At 39.5% G+C, this 22,706-nt stretch overlaps 1 protein-coding gene and 1 non-coding gene across 2 annotated transcripts in view; both read left to right on the top strand.

Annotated features, from left to right (window-relative positions):
• ITGAV (integrin subunit alpha V) overlaps nucleotides 1–22,706 on the top strand; it is a 46,651-nt gene that overhangs the window by 8,533 nt on the left and 15,412 nt on the right. The window contains exons 3-18 of the mRNA XM_002192377.6: nucleotides 8,013–8,104; nucleotides 8,609–8,723; nucleotides 9,858–9,919; nucleotides 11,477–11,522; nucleotides 13,003–13,128; nucleotides 13,823–13,867; nucleotides 14,038–14,081; nucleotides 14,171–14,227; nucleotides 14,617–14,669; nucleotides 15,071–15,273; nucleotides 17,851–18,042; nucleotides 18,155–18,200; nucleotides 18,755–18,856; nucleotides 19,541–19,599; nucleotides 20,576–20,730; nucleotides 22,188–22,325. Coding sequence (XP_002192413.3) covers nucleotides 8,013–8,104; nucleotides 8,609–8,723; nucleotides 9,858–9,919; nucleotides 11,477–11,522; nucleotides 13,003–13,128; nucleotides 13,823–13,867; nucleotides 14,038–14,081; nucleotides 14,171–14,227; nucleotides 14,617–14,669; nucleotides 15,071–15,273; nucleotides 17,851–18,042; nucleotides 18,155–18,200; nucleotides 18,755–18,856; nucleotides 19,541–19,599; nucleotides 20,576–20,730; nucleotides 22,188–22,325 — 1,535 coding nt within the window. The remainder of the gene's footprint in view (nucleotides 1–8,012; nucleotides 8,105–8,608; nucleotides 8,724–9,857; nucleotides 9,920–11,476; nucleotides 11,523–13,002; nucleotides 13,129–13,822; nucleotides 13,868–14,037; nucleotides 14,082–14,170; nucleotides 14,228–14,616; nucleotides 14,670–15,070; nucleotides 15,274–17,850; nucleotides 18,043–18,154; nucleotides 18,201–18,754; nucleotides 18,857–19,540; nucleotides 19,600–20,575; nucleotides 20,731–22,187; nucleotides 22,326–22,706) is intronic.
• MIR1559 (microRNA mir-1559) lies at nucleotides 15,770–15,901 on the top strand. Its single transcript, NR_049047.1, has one exon. It is a non-coding gene; the product is annotated as a microRNA mir-1559 (primary transcript).

Raw genomic sequence — 22,706 nt, 5'->3', positions numbered from 1 at the left:
GTATCAGTCTCCCTCTCCTTTTTTCATCTTCACAGACTGGCACAGCAAATTTTCATAGATAGTACCAGATATAGCCAATAGTGTTTCCATAATCTTCCTCAGGAAAAAGATTCCTGGAAAGTTAAAGAGTATTCCACAAGTTAAATTTATTTTGTGTATTTGTCCGTTTTCTGTGTATAAAATTAAACATATTTTTTTTCTGTGCAACAGGAGGATCAAAAGTTCACTGAGCCAGACAACAAAACCAGTGAGCAGAGGGGTGGACAAATGTGCTTTTTAGGAAAATCAACACATCATCTTTGTTTTTACTTCTGTGTTTTACATTTAGGCAGGCATGGAATGGCAGGGTTGATACACTTAGCTAATTGTCTGATGTCTAATACCTCCATTATTTGCCCCTGGAATTTTAGAGGGTCATTCTGAGTTTTCATTTCAACAAACAAAAAATTATTCAGAGACCCATGTAACCAGTTGGAGTTAATCAGGCTGTACATGTGGCAAATTAATATAAATCAAAAATTTCGTATGTGCTTGCTTTCCAAAGAGAAACAATCTTCATAATTATTTATTATATTTTATTTTTCTTATTGGGTTCCTAGCTGATCATCAGTCAAGAATAGTGGGAAATTGTTTGGTTTCCTCATGAGTCTATGGCTTTTCATAAAAGTGTAACAAAAATATTTTATTACCTGCTGCTTTTTAAGAGAAAACTTTAATTGAGAAATGTAACTTCTGCAGTACAAGATGCTTGAAACTGTAGTTCTTTATGTCAGCACCAAAAAGTGCAGTCCTGAGACTGCCTCAAGAGCTGCTGCATTTAAAATCATCTGATGAAATTCAGACAGCTCTATGAACTGTTACAAAGGAAAATATGCTCATAAAAACCAATTTGAACTTCTATGCTAATGAGTTGCAGATTTCTTGAGCAGATTTCGTGTTTAGCCCAGGAAGATTTGCTTGTTCAGACAATGGATTGTTTTGCTTTTCTGAGACCTGTGGTAAACCAGGGATGCATGGCTGAGTGGTCATTCCTTCTCCTGGGGAAAGCTTTCCCTACTGCTTTCATTCTCTGTAGCAGATCTCAAAATTCAAGACGGAGGAGACTTGCAGAAGCTGTTGAATACTAGAAACTAGGAGCGTCTCAAAGTTCTCAGCTCAGTGTGGTGTGTTTTTGCTGCTTTGGGAAAAGAATTCAGGGTGGCCTCTGCCTGGAGAAAGTTTTATCACTCACAGTTGTACTTCCCCTCCTCTTCCCCCTTCCCAAGTTTTGATGCAACAAAGTAATTTTAGAGAAATTTGTTCGTTCTTAAATACATTTGGATACAATTCTACAATTCTTTGGAGACTGGATACTTTGTTTTGTGCTAAAAGAGGAGAAGGAGACTTTTCAAAGGAAATGCCCTTGTAAAGAACTCTCCTGATTACTCCTTACGTTTTCAGATTTGTTTTTTTTCTATCCCCCAAGTGGGTGATTCTAGACAATAGGAGGCTTTGTTTGGAAGCCTAAACCACCGGTTTGGCATGGCTGGATCTATCTGTGACCTATTTAGCTTGAAGTGGGTATTATAACAGCCTCGGGCAGCTTTGAGCTGTAGTGCTGCCCCGGGTAAGATCTGCTGATGAAGTTACGGCTGGAGTGGGTGCCATGAGCTTACATTTCCCTCCTGGAGATTTTGATTATTTGTGCAAAACAGTCAATTGTTCAAAACTCCATCATTTCCACTTACAAAACAAGGAAGTGTGGGATAGGTTGGTATTCTTTGAAAATAGCTCGTTCTAACAAAGTGCTGCTTTACTTTTGGCTGATTGCTTTATTGGCATCACCACGGAATCCACAGGGGAATGTCAATCTCAGAGGCCATTGATTTCGTCAGCAATAAAGCAATAAATCTTCTGAAGACCATTCATTGATTGGGAGTGAAACGGATTGATTTTTATCTGCCTAAGTCTCTCATTACCTCAGTCCCCCTGAAATTTGGTTGTTATCTTTATCCTTGTGCTGGGTGACTGAAGCTGCCTTGGGATCTGGGCACTGCTCTGAATGCAGAAGAGAGCAGCAGAGCCTATGGCAGCTCCTCCCCACGCTGTTAGAGCTGACAGCAGAGAGCTGCTCATGCTTTAGTGATTAGGAACTCCTGCGTGAACACTGTTGGCTCTGTGTGCATGTGGCTGGCTCGCAGGGGGATGACGGGTTGGAAAAAAAAAAAAAAAAAAAAAAGAAGGCGTACTTCAATGAGGTAAAGGAAAAGATGCTTTTGTTCCAGCACCGCCCGGGGGACAACGTGGGATTTATCCCTCGGAACAGGGAAGGGGAGCAGTGGGAAGGTCTGTATTCCCCTCTCCTTGAGTCATTGCAAAACACTGTGGATAAACCAAGGTTGCTAAAGCATCAGCTGCCTCCCAGCACAGGGAGTTTCAAGTGAAGATGAGCCTGTGTTCAATTGCTCCTGCTGCGTCAACTGAAGTTGAAATCGCTCATCTAATGATAGATGAAAGATACTTTACTGTCAGAATCTGTGGGTATTGATGATTCCGAGATTGTAGAAAGTCTCTTGTCTTTCAGCCCCACTGCCAAAGAAGCCATAATTCGTCTGTGCTGGTTTCAAGGTTGTTTATTCTGTTTATCTCTAACATGTTCTGCTGCCCTGCCGCAGGTCTGTCCTGCAGGGCAGCGTGTGGGGCTCTGCCCTCAGTGGGATGTTACAAACATTATATACCAGAAACTACCTGTGCTGTATTTACAATAACGTGCCAATATCTGTCACCTACGTTGAACAGCCTGTCCCCAGCCTAAACCAACAGAAAAATGCCAACACTACAGTGAAACATGGAGGGCATGAAGAAGGAGAAAAAGGACAAGACACACCCAATTTCCTCCATCTTGTCCCCTCTGAACCCCTAATCTAGAAACCTAAAATTTTACTTTTGCACCCATGCCACACTTAATTATTACTCATATCAAACACTCAGAGCTTGTAATTCATCCTGTAAGATTGCAAACTCTTTTCCATGGACAGAGATCACAGACAGTGTCTCTGGGGACTCTGTACAGGGGGGTTCCTGACCCCCTGCCAGGGTCCCAGACCTTCCAGGGCAGCCAGAGGCAAGCCCTGGATTCCCACACTTTACACTGCATAAAGTTCTCCTATTATGAAAAGAGGGCTCTTGCTTATTTTATAGCTTTGTCTTTCTTTTGGCTAGCTGCATATTTTCCTTTCACCTAGCAGGGCAACTTCATTTCCGTGGAATCGGCATAGTTACAAAGAGATTTATTTTAGCGAGAGGTCTGTGAATTGGGTGACTATTTACATTTTACAACTTCTTAAGTGTTTTTAGTATGATGACATTAAACCAGGTTTAATCAGTTCAGTGCCTTTTGACTCATGATCATCTCTGCTGAGTCTGGCTGAAGATGGGGCGGATGTCTTAGTTCAGTTTGTTCATTACCATAAGCACAGGCGGGCTGCAAGTTACAACTGGATCCACTTACTCAACAGCAGGACTTTCCTAGTAACTCCTTTGTTCCTGTAACTGATAACATTTGCCTTGGGAAAAGAAGGTGCCAACAATCCAAAGGTGGTAGTTAAAAGAAATCCATCAATGAAAAAAAAAAGTGATCTTTTTATTATATTTGGAAGATGGATTTATTTTCTTTTTCTGCAATTTCTACCCAGCATCTCTCCACATTAATTTTCTTTTTCTGATTAAAATCCTATGGAATGTGGTAAAGAGACAGTGCTCCATTGGTCCACCAGCAACTCACCTTTTTTTTTTGTTTTTGTTTTAATTTCAATTCTGTTCTTGCCCTGACTACCCCATCCCTCCACCTAGAAAGTACCTTGTGAAACACAGCACTGTTGACTTGACATGTCAGCCCTTTTTCCCTACTGAAAGAGTCATCTAAAATCATCATGTGATACCTGCTACAATCAGAAGGAGCAAAGGAAAGACCAGGGCAGAAGCTGCCTTTACAAATAGGAAATAATACCCCATGGTCATATGATATAATCCTGGAATTAATGACCCATCAAGTACAAGTCCCTGTAGCAGTTGCATTTTAGTCTGACATATGGCATTGTATAAAAACTCTGAATGTTTTCTTGAATAAATCTAGTCAGAATATAGTTTGTCTTGCCTAGATATATTTGTTTGAGTGCCTTTTTTAAGGCTTTTTCAAGGAAAGGTTGGATGGAGCTCTGAGCAACCTGGTCTAGTGGAAGGTGTCCCTGCCCATGGCAGAGAGATTGGAACGAGATGACCTTTAAGGTCCCTTCAAAACCAAGCCACTCTGTGATTCTGTGACTAAAATGTACATCATTGGCTTAAAGACAGGTGTAGGGTATTTTTTGAATACCCTGAAATTTCAGAATTACAAGAAAAGGCTGTAAGAAATACACTAAGTCTACAAGAACCCTTATAGGACGAAGGCTGATTATAATACATGGAAGCATTGGGCTGGATTTATAAATCCCTGGATGTTTAGATCTTACCTGTGCTACAGTTTGGTTCATTTCAGGTAGGTACTGTTTTTAAAGGGCATGGGGGAAAGCTTGTTCTTTTTTTTTTTTTTTTTTTTAATATATATATATATATGTGTGTGTGTATATGTATATGATTACCACTAAAAGTTATAAAGAAAAAGATAAACTGATAATCAAGTCAGACTCTTTGCAATAAAACACAGAAATGCTGAAGTCAGTCCAGTACCTTCCCATGGCACATCTACTTTATGGTATAACTCAACGTGTAGCTGTGGTTAAAACTGCTTCAGTGAGGGCACACACTTAACTGTTTTAATGTTTGTTTTTCCCAGTCATGAAGAAAAAAATCAAATGGTTTCTTGTTTAAATTGAGGGGATTTTTGTTGAATGGGTGTTTTCCAGATTTCCTCATAAAATTAGTTTCTCTTTGGATCTGAGAGAAAGGCTTATAGTCTTTTTGCACAGTTTTTTCATGGGGAGAATTCTGAGTGAGTATAGGTAAAAAAAAGGTTACTTTTCTTCTCTAATGGAGAGTTAACATCAGATTTGGCCTGTATCAATTTTTTACCTGAGACTTCTGTCAGTGTTTCCAATGTACATACTTTCCACTTGATCTAGAATCTTCTGTCCTCATGCGCTTTCCAGTGTTGCAGCCATTCTCAAGCTGACCTCAAGGCCCTCTCCCTAAAACCTCCTCACTTAGCTTTAAAGAACTTAAACTTTTAATACAAGAGAAATTCAACTGAAAGCATCTTAGCCTTGTAGCACATCTTGCTTTGTTATGTGTGTCTGCACTGACATGGGACAACTTGACTGAGATGTTTGCAGAATGTTTCTACAATAGAGGTGCTATAAATAAATAAAATCCATTTTGCCAAATTGCCTAATGGAACACATTTTTCTGTGGGGTGGTGGGGTTTTGTAAGAATTCTTCATTTGTTGTTCAGGCCTTCAGAAATTATGATGCTGGCTTCTGAAGTCATGACATCTGGCACATAAACTACATTTGGCACATAATTGTCTTTGTGGTCATGTTCGTTTGCTTTCCGGTTTGGAGATTTGGGGTTTTTATGTGCCAGCTTCTGGTTGTCTCTGAAAGCATAGAGATTTCTAATATTATCCTCAATTGAGAGCTGAAACAGGGCCTTTTAATACTGTAGAAAAATATTTTTGTTCCTTAAAGACCAAGGGAGATGCTGTCCTGGACACTGATCCTCCTTGGCAGCTGAAGAGTGCACAGGGAAAGGGCAGAGAGGAGCTGTTTTGGCAACCTGTGCTGTTCTGCTGGCTCCCCTCTTCTCCAGTGCAGTCAGCATAGACCATGGGCAGGTGGTAACCAGTCCTTGGCTTTCTTTTTATTGTATTTTTTATTCTTATTATTCAGCCCAGACTTCAAGGAGCTAATTTCCTTAACAGCTGAGATAAAATCAGGTTGATAATGCAGAATGGCTGCTTACTCCCTATTGCAACACAGCCTTTCCTTCTACTCCCTGCCTGTTGTTTTAAACTTGTGGGAGGTTTGCATCCTAGACACCTTTATAGTACCTAGGACAATAGGATTCTGCTTTACACTATGGAACTGCTATACCAGCTCTGCCATGCATATATAGTGTTGTATAAGTGTAAGTATAAAAGTACAAAATGCCACTCTGCAACTATCCCCAAGTTTAACATAGTTTAAAGCTGTGTTTGGCAAATAGAGCTGAGACATTTCTTTGTATTCAAGAGTAGCTGGACAAGTGGAGGGCAGAAGCTGAATCTGCCTTTCCAGGCTACGTAACCCTGGGTGTGGTTAAAAGATGAATTAACCACTTTTAAGTCCCTGTTGGTGCCAAAAAGGATATAGTTCCCAACATTGTGTGGCTGTCTTCTCCCCAGCAGGTTAGCACTGCTCCCCTCCCCATGCAGCCAGCTGGGTTGGAACCTCATCCTGCTGAATACTTTTTTAGGAGGGTTCATTCTTTGGTGGTTCATGATGTGACCAGGGGAGTAGTGCCAAGAGAGACACGGGCAGCAGGAATGAACTGGGGATAGGAACAAATGGGACCTGCTGCCCCTTTGGGTGGCAGCTTTGTCTGAAACTCACCCAGTCATGCCTTCGAGCAAAACCGTCTGAGGGTGGGTTTTCAGAGTTAGAGACAAGGAACAGAAGAAAATGCTGACAAAACAGGGATTTTTGTGTGTGCCAAAGATAGTTCCCTATTTGGAAAACATCTTGATCTGGGTTTGTCTTTCTGTGCCATTAAAAGGTGACATGCGTGTCTCCAAGCTACATTTTATCCTGTGCAAGGGTGAGAGTATCAAGGTTGCATGTACATAAATCTGTGCAGATGTGCTGATTCTCCAAGCCTTCAGCACCAGCCCAGTAAGAGATGGAGTGGAGGTGACAGAGGGAGGTGGAGGTTTTACTTGCCTTTGATGGCATTAGAAGAAAACCACAATAGTTCTCTGTGTTGCAATGTGCTTGGCATTGGTTTCTGTGTAGTTCTAATCTGAAAGCAAAAATAGTCCAGATACTTGCTTGTTTTGCCTGACTCAGCAGATTAAAATCTCTTTTGTCTTTTTCATGGGACTTTCCTAAAGGAAGTAACACAATCTCTGCAGACAAAGCATTCTTTACAAGGTGTAAAACAAGCAGGGAAGTTCTGGTCCAAGTGGCTGCAGTCTCTGACTCATAGCAGGGCTGGGTTTGGGCATCCCCTGGCACTCTGCAAGTGATGTGTGGCTGCTGCCTCATCAATTGTGTGGTTTTAGGCTCTCTAAACCAGCCATTTAGAGAACTTTTAGCAAAGGTATGTTTTTCAAAGTGTTACATCGATTCTCTCATTATGCTGGCAGAGTTTCCCTCATTTTGCCAACGAATGTACAGAAGAAACACCAAATAATTCTATGATTTTTAGCATTCACACCTGCAGACATACTGCTTGTTTCTACCAGCCAACATCACAGACACCAATGTAAACAGACACCAGTGTAAATTACTCAGTCTTTAACTTGGCTCTCTTTCCCCACATCTTTTCAGCTTGCGAATTGCCTGCTTTGTTCTTTGCAGTGGCACTCAGAATAGAGATGTTACCACTTGGTGGAATTAGGAGAAGGATCTCATTCCTGATTCTAGCCAAAGTTCACATGATTTAATCCAGGCAATATTTCTTTTAGAAGCATTAGTCCTAACGGGGCTTTGGCTTGCTCCTTGAGCAGTGCTGTAATCTGCTTGGAAGTCAAATATCTCAGCTATGAGGTATTTACTGTGTGGCTGTCAAACATGCTATAAACTTTGAGCTCTTACAACTAATCAGCATTGTACCAATGCTCTGTGTGCAAAAATAGCTGCTTTGGACCCTTGATATAAAAAAATACTAATAAATCATTTTTAAAGCCTGTTTCCATCAAAGTGTGATATTCTCCAATGTTGCTGTTCCTGGTTTTCTCTGTATGAATCAAAACAAATGGCTTAGTGTGGGTTTTTTTTCTTAATTTTTACTGTACAGGTTCCTATGAAATTATGCTTCTTTTTTCTTTCCTTTGTAGGTAACAGAGACTTTGCTCCTGATGATCCACTGGAATTTAAGTCTCATCAGTGGTTTGGAGCCTCTGTGAGATCCCAAAATGACAAAATTCTGGTAGGTCTTTGATGCCCTTCAGATGCATCAGTAATGAGATATTGCAGTGGAAGAAAATGTGAAGAGATCCAGATAACTTAGAATTTAAACCAAATCCCACTAATCAGCATGAATAGTCTTTTCTTCAGAATTTCTTAGCTAGGCTTTGCTTAACTCCTTATAAACAAAGCTAGGAGCATTTTTTTCTAGCTTTAAGGAAAGTACTAAAATTAGTTAGATGAAGTTAGAATGTGTTATAAATTCTTGATAAACACTTCACAGCTGTTGCTTTAAGAAAATATCGTTTCTAAAATTCTTGATATAAATTAGCTATTTATAAAATACAAACTGCTGGTAATTTTGCCCCACTGCTGATAGTATAAATCTCTAATAACACAAGATACATCTGCCAGGATTTTTTTTTATTGCTTTTCTGTAGAAAATTGGAAATTCATCGTATTATTTGATACCCAGCAGTATTTTGAAGAGGAATTTGTTTCCTCACTGTTGTGTATTCTTCCCTAGGCCTGTGCTCCACTGTACCACTGGAGAACTGAAACAAAACAAGAGAGAGAGCCTGTAGGAACTTGTTACCTGCTTGCTGGGTCAAAATTTGTGGAATATGCTCCCTGCAGGTCAAGTAAGTATAGGGCTTTATAGCTGCTTTTCTCTTTGGAATTCCTCTTGTGTCGCATTTTGTGTCTATTTTGGAGTAGAATGTTTTACAGCCCTTTCTCCCTTCCGTGTATAGCAATTAGAACAAAACTTAAAAACTAGATCCAGACATCTGAATTCTCCAGTAGAGGTTCATGCTGCAGACCTTGTTTTCTTTACTGTAGGCCAGAGGAAAATCTTAGGTCCAAGTAGCTTTGGGCTTGAGAACTTCTGTTGTTGAAGGGACCAATTTTGTAGTCATCACTCAAGCAAAATTATGTAGCAAGTGCTTTTTCAAAGACCAGCTCTGGAATTCTTATGAATCTCAGTATTTTATCATTATTCAAGTACAAGCATTATTAAGGTGCAAGCTCATTTTAGAAGACAAGGTTTTGCAAAAATAGGTTCTTATTGTCCTTATGTGCATACACGTATAGTGATGCATTGTTTAAATTCTATTAACTATTCAACATTTTGAGTCTTATTTTCCAAATACTTTGCATTTATTTCCTCTAGTTGGGTCGATAGATTATTTAGAAGTTTATAATCTAAAACTTAAATTAAATCATGCTAGTTAAGCAGTCACTCCTTCAGATGAGGAGCTCCCAGCATTTCTATTCTAAAGCTGTATAATCCTAAAATTGATTCAGCCATAACAATTCTTGCTGGGATGAGTCTCCATGTGGAGGTATTTTTTCAGCCAGGTGTGCTCTTTTCCTTTTAAGCCAATTCAGCTTTCTCTTCCATACCAAAAGAAAAGCTTATCTCCTCTTTTCCTAATATCTTATTTACTGAATAGAAATTGCAAATATATTTTCCCCAAGACTTTTGAAGATTAAATACAAAGGAATACAGGGTTGCTGTTTGCTTTGACTGTGCTAGGCTAGAACATGTGCTAATGTTACATATCTATTAGGCTAGCCCTAAAGTTATTACAGCATTTGGATAAAGGGAAAATACTGATTAAGAAGAAAAGTATTCCAAGGTTCAAGTTTAAGAGTACAAATTTATATAGGAAGATGCACTGGAAAGCATCTGCAGTACTGCAACTGATGGAGTACTGATAATACTTTATATTTAATTTTCTCCTCTTTCTTTTCATTCTTCTTTTCTTTGGCAGCAACCATCGATGCTGATGGACAGGGATTTTGTCAAGGTGGATTTAGCATTGACTTCACAAAGGTATGTGATTTTTTGGTCATTTCTGTGGGTCAGCAGACAGCTGAAAGTTAGCAAACCTTTCTGATACAGAACACTTAGATTCACAGCTAGTATGAAACCAGATCTTCCTGTTCCTGGTGGGGAGCGAACCCAAAACCAAACAAAATTTATAAATAAACCAAAAAAATAACTTGAAACCACTTAAAGAGCATTTATAAACCTGTTTCTCCCTACATCTTCACAGCAGCACACTTTCACCTCTTGTAGGAACCATGTCCTGAACAAATAATCTGCTTTCCCAGCTTCCTGCCATACCCCTCTGCTGCAGCTGCTCCTCAAGTGAATTCAGTGTAATAGTCAGGATTTTTGAGACATGGGATTGGTGCATAGATATTGTTACTTCTTGAGGAATAACAACTCAGGGAACTGGTAAACAATGTGCTTGTGAATCATGTTTGATTTTCTCATCAGCCAGCAGAAGTACAGGTTTTTTTTACCTGACATGTTTCTCCTACTTCTGTGTTCTCCCTGCCTGTTCTGGTTCTTTTTTCAATTTCACAATTACTTTTGAAATCCAAGCACAGTAAAACTGTGCACAGATCTGAGAAGGTACTGGAGTGTTTTATGTTGTGCAGTGAAATGGTTGAGCAGAGTCAGGAGGTGTTTAGACCACGCAAGCCCTTTTTGTGATGTGGCTCTTTTTTTTTGGCTTCTCACATCTCAGGATGAGGTCATATCCCATCACTCTTTGCCCAGAGCCACTCTTGGTTTTCCTCCAGAGGAAACTGCCAAGTGCAGGAGAGGACTGTGAGTGTTTGGGTTATTTGCACACACCCTCAGGGTCACTGTGCAGGTTCCAGGCCTGGTTAAAACCAACTCTGGGCTCTAATCCAAAACCTTAGAGTGGGCAAGGGTGTATCTCCAAAAGTCTGACCTAGATTTTTCTGAGTGGTGAATATAGGAGTTTTTAGGATTAAAATAAAAAAAAGCTGCTGAATAAGTGGCTTAATTATGCAGCAAAGCCTGTGGCCTAATTCAGTACTTACAGAGCAAATTCCCAACCCTGGGATAAATAATGTGGTTAAAGTTTCATAAAATGGTATTGTGAATTGCAGTTGTGCGTTGTGCCAAGAAATATGGAGTGGGGGAATTACATCACAGTTGTTATGAATTAAGCTTTTCTAATGATAAGTTACAGAAAATGGCAGAGGCAGAAGATGACACTATTTTGTGCACTGACTTAAAAACATGATGTAAGACTCTATGAGTTTTCTCCTAATTGTATTCCTATTGCCATACATTTATGGGGGAAGAAGGGTCTATTAAAATAAAAACTGAATTCTGCCTAGAATTCTAAATGGGTGAAATAGTCACTGAAAGATTTTGTTAGCATTTTACAAGACTCATTTCTAATTAATCACTCCTTCAAAAACGAAAATATGTGGTGGTCAGCAGAGCTACGTGATGTACATGCGTGGGATTTCTTCCCACAAACACAGGATATGCAGTCTGGCTTTAGATGTGCCTCATGTGGTTTTAATTTTTCTTTCTGTCTTCCTTTTTTTCTTCCCTTCCAAGGGAGACAGGGTGCTGCTTGGAGGACCTGGAAGTTTTTACTGGCAAGGTGAGACATATCATTTAAGTCACAGAGAAGATGACCTTTATGATTTTTCTCTTTTTGATCCACAGTCTTACAGCTGCTGTCAGAGTCTTTGTCAGTAAAAAAACTGATAGAAATATTCTTTTGTTCTTAACTTAAGAATATCTCCTGAATAATCAAGGCAACCACAGATAATGGTTGTAATAATAATAGTAGAGTTGTTCTTTGTGTTTTAAATAATTCCATGATCATTATAAAGTCATTTTCCTGGAACATGGGTTTTCATCAGCAGATAAGTTTCCTTTAGCATATTTTATTTTGCTATGTACATGTTTTATAATTTGACACACTTACAAAGTGTACATTTTCAATGAGAAATATCCCCTTTAAAGAGAATTTCATTGTTTTTCTCCGATGGCAAAGATGTTTTGCATTTGCATTAATTGGTTTGTGCTGCAGAGCACACTTTACCTCTACCTGGCATTACCTGTATATTTTGCTCACGTGGGATTCAGGATTATTCAGCCTTTACCTGCAGCTCTCTGTTCAAAGGAGGGTGCTGCTGTAATCAGGACACAGCTGCCAAACTCTGCTGCCTGCTTTTTAATGGAACTTCTAACATTTATTAATAGATTTTCTGTACCGTGCCAGCCTACATGTGGGTGCAGCAGCACAGGAGACTTGTTCCAGCCCTGTGTTTTAAATTACAAACAAAACTGAAAGATTGAAGATAAACTGCAGATACAATATTGCATAAATTAGGTTCCTGTATTCATTTTATGGCTTTTTGGCAAAAGTGACACTTTATCAGCTAAAACAACCTCATCCTCTTCTACTACTACCAAAAAAGCCCACTTGGCTCTGAATAGAAGACAACAGTATGCTCCCGAGAAAAAGACTTTTCATCCTAAACTTCTATTCCACATGCTGAAATGCTGGAGGAGGAGTTTTCCCTTCCCTTCATACATATATGAATACGTATGTGAAGTAAGTGCTATTCTGAATGGGGTTTTTTGGTGATTCAAGCTTTAATTTAGACTCGAAGAAAAGCATGTAAAGGAGTCACCACCTAGTGGCTGATGAAGTGAAAAGGGAGAACATGGCAATACACCGTGCTCATCTCCTTTTTTTTTATTTTATTGGCTTCTTGTCTGCCACAACAGGCTCTCGTGTTGTGGTATTTGAGCAAGGAGCACCCAAAGGGCTCAGTTCTGCACAACCATGAGCATGTGATATCTCAGCCCTGCCTTTTCAGCTCTACCTTCGTTTGGCCTCTGCGTGAGAGCTCTGGGTGTGCCTTTGATCAATACGTGCACACGTTTTTGCTGGAGTAGGATACATATTTTCACTCGTGTCCTTCCTGGCACTGCTGCAGTTGGCCCCTTTCTGGTCAGTGTTGTGGAAGAGCTGCTGCTTCTGAGAGCAGCATTCTGTGAATGAGTCCCTTCAGTGAATGAGCCCACCCATTCTGGTTGTGGCTTGCAGCTGCTTTCTCTCTCTTTAGGCCAGCTGATTTCTGATCGAGTGACAGAGATTGTGGAAAAGTATGACTCCAAAGTCTACAGCACCAAGTATGATGACCAGCTAGCAACCAGACCTGCCAGTGCTGCTTTTGATGACAGCTACTTGGGTATGTGGTGGGAAAGGAGAAACCTCTACCTGCAAAACCCCCTGCCACTATTGATGCTTACATCTAAATCACACAAGTAGTAATTCCACATCTAACACATAACAAGGGAGTGACATTCCTGAAAATGCAGTCATTTATGTATGATGGAATTGTAGTTATTTTTTGTAGTTATTTTGCCGTAGGCTTGACTCAAAAAGCACCTGATGACAAAATAAATGGAAACATTTTCATGATTTTCCGTGCTCTGTGATTCAGGCTGAATATGGGAATGGCAAATGTATGACTTTTGTATGGGAGCTTACTCACATAGGTAGTTGTTTGTTTGTTATTTCAAAGCAGCTGTTTCTAAATAACCTACCAAAACAAAAATGTTAAAGAATTGTGTTTTGGAAGAAAAACAATGTGAGGAGTGGGAAATCATCATTTTGCTTCACATATATCTAACCAGGCTCAGGAAAAAAGCAAGGACAATTCTCAGGATGATAATCTTAAAATTTTCATCTTCTGATCTCAAATTCCTGGATACTGATGAGTTACAGCCACTCCTGGAGCTCTTCATAGTCTAAGCTGCGTCAAGGCAATATTTTTACCAGTGCATCTTAAGATGAAGAGAGGAGGGCTGTGCACAGAGACAAAATGTAAAGAGAGATGAAAGGTTCAATAAGGTTTTTAAGGCCTCATCATGTCTCTGCAGGTTATTCAGTGGCTGTTGGCGACTTCAATGGTGATGGCATCGAAGGTAAGCCCCTTGCTTCAGTAAGAACATCATGTTAATAGGCTGGGCAGACCTTTCAAATCAGTGGTACAGTGCACAGGGAAATGCCTCAAGTGCTAGGAATGAGGTGTTCTGTTCAGCAGTCACTGTGCCTTGGGACCTGACTGTTACCTGTGTCTTGCTTTATGTTTCAGACTTTGTATCAGGAGTCCCACGGGCAGCAAGAACTCTGGGCATGGTAAATAATTTGAAACATTAAACTTTACAATGAATTTAAAAAATGAGGCTATTGCTGGTGTGCTGTAATGTGTATTTCTTCACGTGCAGGTGTCCATTTACAATGGGAAAAACATGTCCTCCATGTACAACTTCACTGGAGAGCAGGTGGGTGACTCTGCTGAGTGTGGTGAATGACCAGGAAGCCTTTCCTATGTTGCAGCAGTATTTAGGTACTAGATAGCAGTCTCTATATTACTGGCTTGATTGCCAAAGTAAAATTTTATGAAGTCTGAGTGAATTCTAATCTTATTTAAATAAAGGAAATTCTGCCTTTTTTGATAGCTGGGAAAGAGACTGGATCATGAAAGGGGAAATGGGAAAAGTAACCAATGGGTTTACTTTCTAAAAGAGTATGGAAGATAAACAAAAAAGAACAAAAAAACCATTGTGGCATATATTATCATCTTGCTGATGTATTTTGTGTACAGATTTGTGTAAAGTTGTTTGCTTGTATCACTACAACTCATAGGTTTGGTTTGAATTTTGTTTTCCAGATGGCTGCCTATTTTGGGTATTCGGTGGCTGCCACAGACATCAATGGGGACAAGTAAGTGTCCTCTTCTCCCTCTTCTCACCAATGCCATCCAACTTTTTTCTGGAAAGAAAAAAATAGCTTTTATTAAAAGGTCTTTCCCAAAATCTAGATTTCTGTCTTCATTGCTGGTTTAATACATCTGCACAACTCTTTTGCTAACACTCCACATTTGTTTTAACATTTGTAGCTTCGTTTCTGCATTTATCTACATAAATACATGTGTATATTCACATGCTTAAGGTCCATTAAATTTTTGTATATTTGTGCTTACTTGGTCAATAAATATTTGCCTTCAGTTGAATTTAAAGATAATGAACTTTCATCTGAGCGTTGACTTCAGTGCTGAGTTAACAGTGCTGAAGAGAATGAATTTTCATGCTACTACTGAAGAGCTCTGTGCCTTTTTGATCCAGTTACACAGATCTGTTTATTGGAGCCCCTCTTTTTATGGATCGAAGTTCAGATGGGAAGCTTCAGGAGGTTGGCCAAGTAACCATCTGCCTTCAGCAAGCCTCAGGAGGGTTTCAGACAGAAAAGCTGAATGGCTTTGAGATCTTTGCGCGGTTCGGCAGCTCCATCGCACCCCTGGGGGACCTGGATCAGGATGGCTTCAATGGTAGGATGCTGATTCTTGGTCAGGATCTCCTGGTTCTGGAGGATGATGCCTCAGGTTTTAGCTTTTATATTTTTCAGACTCTGTGCTGCTTTAGTGTGCACTTCTGAGCTTAATATTAAGGGATGGTGAGCTCTCTTCACAGAGTAGGGAGACAAAACAATTCCTTCTCTAGCTGGGGACCAAGGACAAATGATCCAAATCTCAGGCCCAAGAGCATAAACAATGTGGGCTGAAGAGAGAAAAACAAGCAGGTTGGGACTGCATGGGCTGGAGCTGTAATTGGACAATTAGCTCCAATATGCTAATAACCCAAAACTTATAAAAATGTGAGACCCTGTGACCAGTTGCCCATTTTGTGACCATTTTGGTTCAGCTTGGGTGTAGCCCTGGCTGGGCTCTTGTGCTGCCCAAGATAGATCCATTGAGGCCTCCTAATAAGCACCTACTTTATTCTTTAGCTCCATCCAGCCTCTGTTCTAGGGCAGCCTTGGCAAGGCACCAAGGGAGCCCAGGCAGCACAGAGAAGGTGGATTCTGCACACAAACACTCGGCGCTGTAGCCGTGGCCGAGTGTGGGATGCTGAGGTCTAGACTCCTTTCGATGCTTGTATGCTACTCCCAGGAATGCCAACAGGAGTTCCATGGATGCATCGAGCAGAGACTATACCACTGACACCACAGCACGGACTGCTCTAGCTCTTACACTCACCACTTGATTGCTTTCTAAGCCATGAACACAATAGAAACTTTAATAAAATACCTGACCCTCCACTGTGACCTGTTAGGAAAACTTCAATATAATTTTCCTCTTTACTAAAATGGTTTAAAGACCATTTTCCTCTCTAGAAACACAATGATGACAGAAAAGAAGGTTTGATTTCAGATTGCTGGTTAAAAATGTTCACATAAAAAAGATTTTTCTGAGAAAAGAGTAGTTGGGTTTGGTTTTTTTAAATTTATTATTCAAAAGGGAAGAGCTTGGTGGAAATACTGCATAACAGCTACAGCCAGATGTACCAAGAGCTGAGTGTCTTGAATGAGTAATTGGAAGAGAAGTTTGAGTCTGACACAACTGGAGCTGAAACTCTCAAACCCCTTGCCTAAGCTTCTTGTTACTTTCTGATAGGAATGAAAAGCAATAAAGCAGACAAGAATCACGTAGTGTTGGGATGGAGATTTCCAAGAATCCTAGGGAGAACACTTTTTAATGCCCATTATACTCCAGTGTTGCCTAAAGAGTAGTGGGAATTTGAGTTCCACCAAAAATCTTAATTTTTTCCATTCTGCATGCAAGCTAAGTATTTTCTGTCAGATCAAAAATTACAATAGATGGTTACTTCAAAATTCCCAGGTAGCTCTAAGTTATTTTTGATGAATCCATAAATTTATAGTGTAGTTGAAATTGGAAGGGACCTTTTTAGTTGCTAACTGTATGTAGAATCAGTGTGAAGATGTAATATCACTGCAGCTATTTACAGAAGACATTGGACAGCTGATAGCCAAAATTCCAGTCACTTGATGAGATTATCCCAAACATTTTTTGATTCCACCATACTTACATTTGAAATACACTGTGGGAAAGAGAATCATAGCAAAAGTTGCCTCTTTTTTAATTGCTTTGCTGTTATTTAGTCTGTTTGTTTTGGGTTTTATTGCTCTGCCTCATTTTGGGAGTGTTAATTAAAATGCCTTCCATCACAGTATGGTGCAAGATAGGAATTGTTACTGTCTTCATGAAGTTTGTAAATAGGAGTTTAAGATACAAAACTGTAAACTTTTGAGTCCGTATTCTTTTCATCAGACTTTCCCAAATTTCAGAAAAGAGGAAGGAGAAATGTAATTATTCCAAGTAGTGTTTTGTGTCTGGTCCTTGAACTGTCTGTGGAAATGTTGAAATTAGATCATATGTACACTTCTAAAGCTGTCCTTACAGATAGTCTAATTAGCATTTTGTTTCCTACCATTTATTAATCATTAACAGTGAGTACTTTAAAATTTAAGAGACAGAATAACTGCACTAACTGGAAATTCTCCATAAAGCATGCTGCAAAACTACAGGACAGACTGGATTTTAATATTTACCATTGGTTTAGGATGATTTTAATTTTCCAGAGTTATCAATATGTCCCACCCTTTGGAAGAACATGAGCATGTAAAGGAAAAGGGAAGAGTCACACTTAGTTTTGTGGTTTGGCACCCACAGTGACTAACTCAGCTTCTTTTAATAATCTCAAGAGCATCCCAAATGCGCATGATTTTACTAAAAAAAAAGTCACCACAGTGGAGAGGTTTTTGTAGAACTATTTCTCCCCTTCCTTTCCCCGTAAAAGGCTTTGACATGTTCTTGTTAAACATTTATACTTTGTAGAAAAAAACCAGCATCTAATAATAAAAGAAAAAACAGCACTAATAAAAGGAATAAAAAACAAACAAACGATGAACATTTTAAAGGCTGGTTGCACTTCCTCCCTACCGACACACATTGAAACTGTAATATCAGAAATTATTGATTGATGTAAGCACAAATACGTTCTAATTTGAGTCTGGAGACGCTGATGATTCTTCTTTTGATTTTCAGACATTGCAGTTGCTGCACCATATGGGGGAGAGGACAAGAGAGGACTTGTGTATATCTACAACGGAAGAGCAAGTGGTTTGAACGCCGTCCCATCCCAGGTCCTGGAAGGGCAGTGGGCTGCTCGCACTATGCCCCCCAGCTTTGGGTACTCGCTGAAAGGAGCCACAGATGTAGACAAAAATGGATATCCAGGTGCTCTGCTCCAAGCGGCACTTTATAATAATTCAGTAGCAGCCCCACCCTTGAGAAACAGCGTATTTCACAAAGCCAGTTGTAATGTGTAATGTGTCTCCTCTCTTTCTAGACTTGATTGTTGGAGCCTTCGGTGTTGACACAGCTGTTCTGTACAGGTAAGGGTCCCTCTGTGCTTGTACCTGAGTGAAAGCTCAGTGCAGTTCTGGAGCTACCAAAGAAAGCAGGATCAGTGAAGTCTGAAAATTTGGCACTCCACCATCCAAACCTCTGGAGTGAAAAAACACTATAGAGCTTTTTTTACTGAGTAAACCTGTCTGCTGTCTAAAATTCATCTTTCTCAATAATATGTAGTCAGGAGAAAACATTAATAAGCTGTCTTCAAGGCTTTCTGAGTGACAGTTTTCTAGATTTTGACACAGCAGCTGCAAGCTATTACACTGCAATTCCAATATTCTCATCCCAACTTGCTCATTTTGGGAGAATGTATTGGTCTGTGCTATAAGTAGATAGGACTTCCTCTTTACACAGTTGTCCCTGTTGTGGCTGATGGAAATGAAAGGGCACTGAAAAGTTTCATCTAGTTAATGGTTATTTGTTTTCCTTGTGGTTTCACTAAATACTGTGTGTGTGTGTATATTGCACAATTTGATGGGGGGAGCATTGTCAAACATGGTGTTGAGTGCTCTTCAAGAGGATGTTTTCTTTGCAGGGCTAGACCAGTTATTAGAGTAAATGCTGCCCTGGAAGTTAATCCAACCATTCTAAACCCAGAAAACAAAGCCTGTTCACTGGGAGATGTAAAAGTTTCTTGGTAAGCAGTGTATCTATGTTTTCCTTTGAGGGGGGACTTCTTTAGTTTAATTTTATAAGCTTCCAATTTTGAAAGGTCTCAGGAAGCTAATTTTTTAAAAAAAGGACAAGCACAGATTTTTCTGAAAGAGCAGACAGTACAAAATAAGAACTCTCTGACAGCAGTTGGAGGACCAGCACTGTCTTTAGATGCCAGACTGAGTCCCAAAACCTGCAGAGACTGACAGTTGTCCCTGTTGAGCAGTGTAAGGTCTTCTCAAGACATCAGCACATCACATGGTATTTGCAGTGTTTTTACCCACTAACATACACACTGGAGCAGTGATCTGCTCTGTAAACTGATTTTGCTTCTGGTTCCCAGGTTATTATCCCAACCCACTTTCCCTTCCTACTGCTATCTTTCTTTTCAGGGTCAGTATGATAGGTTTAAAAATCAGACCCATTTGATTACAGAAATAAACATCCCAGTCCACAGGTGATTGTCCCTAGATGAGTCAAGACTCCAGAACTTTGCAGTGCCTGCAATTCTGCCTGCTTAGTTTGTCTTCCATCAGTAGAAAATAGCTTTTGAGAATGAGCTAGAGTCTCAAAAAGAGGATACATCTGAACAGAAGTAAATAGTGAGGAATTTTAGAAGAAAATGAGAGAAAAAGTGTGTGAAATTATTTTTTTTCTTCCCAAACAGCTTCAAAGTAAAGTTCTGCTTAAAGGCAGATGGCAAAGGGAAGCTCCCGAACTCACTCAGTAAGTTCTGCTCGCTTAAGAATTGGAAGTCTTGTGGTGTTGTTTGCAGACATGAGCACTGGTCATTGTTATTTTCATGACAAACAGCTGGGTGCCCTTTGCAGCCACGGCTGACACTTGGGTGCCATGTACATCCATGGGACTCTTCAGCAGGCTGTTCTGGCTGCAGCAGTGTAGAAGTCATTTGCCCATACCTGAGCCTTTAAACATATGTTCAACTATGTGGTTAACTATTCATGGAAAGCCCTTTGTATTTTACAGAATTTACAGTAACTCTCATGGAGGGGAGTTTCAGACAAGAATATTCAAGTTTGTGCATTGCTAGGCCTGAGAGATACAGACAAGCCACAGGGAACTTGTCACATCCTGTTGAGATCGTGACTTCTTTCATCAGATTCTCAGATCAGAATCAGGAAAAAATTGTTTCAAACAAGTGTTTAAGTTGTCTCCAAGAGATTTTTTTGTGTGGCAAGCAGCCTGCTGCCAATCAGGTTTTGTCTACTCATTGCACAAAATCTTTTCCTTATTTTTTGTGGCACGTACAGAGGTGGTGTGATTTTGGAAGGCTCATATGAATATGTGTTATGTATTTTAAGTTTTATTATCTATATCAAATATTTCAAGTAATTAGATTAGCAATAGTATTTTAAATGTTATGTGCCAGATTGCTTTAAATTTTCTAGGGGAAAAAATAATCCAACTTTAGTTCTTGCAGTTCTACAGCAATTACAAATTATAAATGTATCTGTGTTCTTAGATATTTCCAGTGTTTAAGGAAAAGGCAGAATCCAATTTAGGAGAGCAGCAGTGCTTGAGAACCAATGTAGTGACAGATTTTACATGCTGGAAGTTTTAAGAGGGCAAGCACTAGGTTTTCATTGTAGTTGAAATCAGTGTTCAGCTCCACTTGTGAGAGAATTCTGCACTGTGTTTAATGGAACAAGTGTCCCTTACCCAAACCCTTTGGCTTGGCCAGATTTCCAGGTGGAGCTGCTGTTGGACAAGCTGAAGCAGAAAGGAGCCATCAGGAGAGCTCTGTTCCTGCACAGCAAACAGCCCAGCCACTCGAAGAACATGACAATTACAAAGGGGGGCAAAATGAACTGTGAGGAACTTGATGCCTTCTTGAGAGTAAGTAGCCATTCATGTTCTAGGCAAATAATTTTTGGTGCTTTGTCTATTATAAGTTCATTGTGTTAGGTTTAAAACAAAAAACAAAAAAAAAAAAAAAACAAGGAAAAAATGCTAGAAAAACTCTGTTTTCAGTGGATGGACCTGGAATTACTAAAACCACACATCTGTCCTTAATTACTGCTGCTGTCACAGCATGAATGATGAATCTTCTTGTGGCAAAGGTCCTGGTCCCTAAATGCACTGGAAATTCAGAACTTTGTTCTGGACTTCTTGGATAAGTCATCCAGGCACCTAATTAGTTATAATTTTCAAGGAACATGAAAGTCAATAAGCAGAGATTGTCCTTCCTACTTTAGAGGTTAAAAATTGAAGAAAAATATGGACCTGCAGCTGACAAGCCAAAATAAGCCAATAGCAGAGGAGATGGAGAAAGTTGAACTACTAAGTTTGCTTTTCTCAGTCTTTGTTTTCATCCCCACAAATGTGAACAGATATTAACACAATTTGAAAGTTTTAATCAGTAGAAGAAACACTGTGTGTAGCTATGTAAGTTCTATGCAGCTCAGATTTATCTCTGAGCACTTATAAATCAAACTTAAACAATACTTGCTCCCCACTAAAAAAAAACAAACAAGCAAACAAACAAAAAAAACCAAAAAAACCAAACCAAACAAACAAAAAACCCCCCACCAATCCAAATAAAAATGCTAGCAATCATTAAGGATTCATGGAGATTTCTTTGACCTGACTTTTGTGAGTGGGTTATATGCAGAATATATACAGAATTAGACATCTCAGATCTCAGGGTTAGTAAAGATTTACCACAATGACACATGACCGATATGAAATGATCATAAATGGGGTTTTTCAAATGGGGTGAAAAAACAGTTTAAAACTATAGGTAATCAATAAGTTTCTCCCAAAGAAGGCATCTTTTGAAATAAGATCCTGAAGTGAGCTGTGCTAGAGTCAGTAGTTTTCATTACTCTCAGAAAGGAAGCAGAGTTTACACATGGCAAATCTGTGGCTAATGTAAAGCTAAGAGATGGTTTGTAAGTCCTCTGAAAGGCAGGATCAACATTTGATAAACAGAATGATTTCAAATGAACAACATGAAAGTCAGCAACTTCCAAGTGCCAAGTAATAATTTTAGGAAGGAAAAATTGTAAGTCCAAAGATGAATATTTCTGAGGGATCTTAGAAGCAGACTGAGGTTTGTCTGACAGGAAAGAGCAGAGTTGTGTAGCCTTTAGGCTCCTTGTTACTGGATTTCCATGACTTAATATTTCTGAATGCTGCAGTTTTCCATTTGCTAAACAGGCATGTTATTGCTAAAATTGTGCAGGTTTCTGACAAGAGATTTTCTGCTTTGAAAAGAGCTCAGAAATTTTAATGTTTTGGCCTCTCCACTCCTACTACATTTTAATTGTGATTCAAACCTTTGGTTTCCTCAGGATGAATCTGAATTCAGAGACAAGCTGACTCCCATTACTATTTTCATGGAATATCGTCTGGATTACAGAACGGCTGCAGATGCAACAGGATTGCACCCTATCCTCAACCAGTTCACTCCTGCTAACATGAGCAGACAGGTACACTGCTGACACAGCCTGTGATGAGAGAACTCAGAGCATTGCTTCATCTCAGGGAGAAAATCACTTAGACTAGTACTGCAAGTGTTAATATTGAAGGCTTTCTCCAGACTTTCATCCATTCTCCTACTATGCTGCTCTATGCACATTATGTTTTCCCCTATAGTTATATTAAGATAATATAAATAGTTTTTTTTATTTCTGTCTTTTTTGCAAATTTATAAACTTCGTTGTAAAGAGCATTAATCCCTTAATATGAAAAGATTATTCAAAATATGGGAAGATGGTTAAGGTTAAGTCCTAGAATTGCAGTAGGGCAGGATGAGGCACAGTGTCCCCCACATATAAAAACTCACTTGTTCTCTTCTGAGACTAATGACG

This window comes from Taeniopygia guttata, chromosome 7, assembly GCF_048771995.1.
Source record: "Taeniopygia guttata chromosome 7, bTaeGut7.mat, whole genome shotgun sequence".
In the NCBI taxonomy this organism is placed as follows: Eukaryota; Metazoa; Chordata; class Aves; order Passeriformes; family Estrildidae; genus Taeniopygia; species Taeniopygia guttata.
The sequence above is the reverse complement of the archived record's forward strand: the minus strand, read 5'-3'. Positions and strand labels throughout refer to the sequence as shown.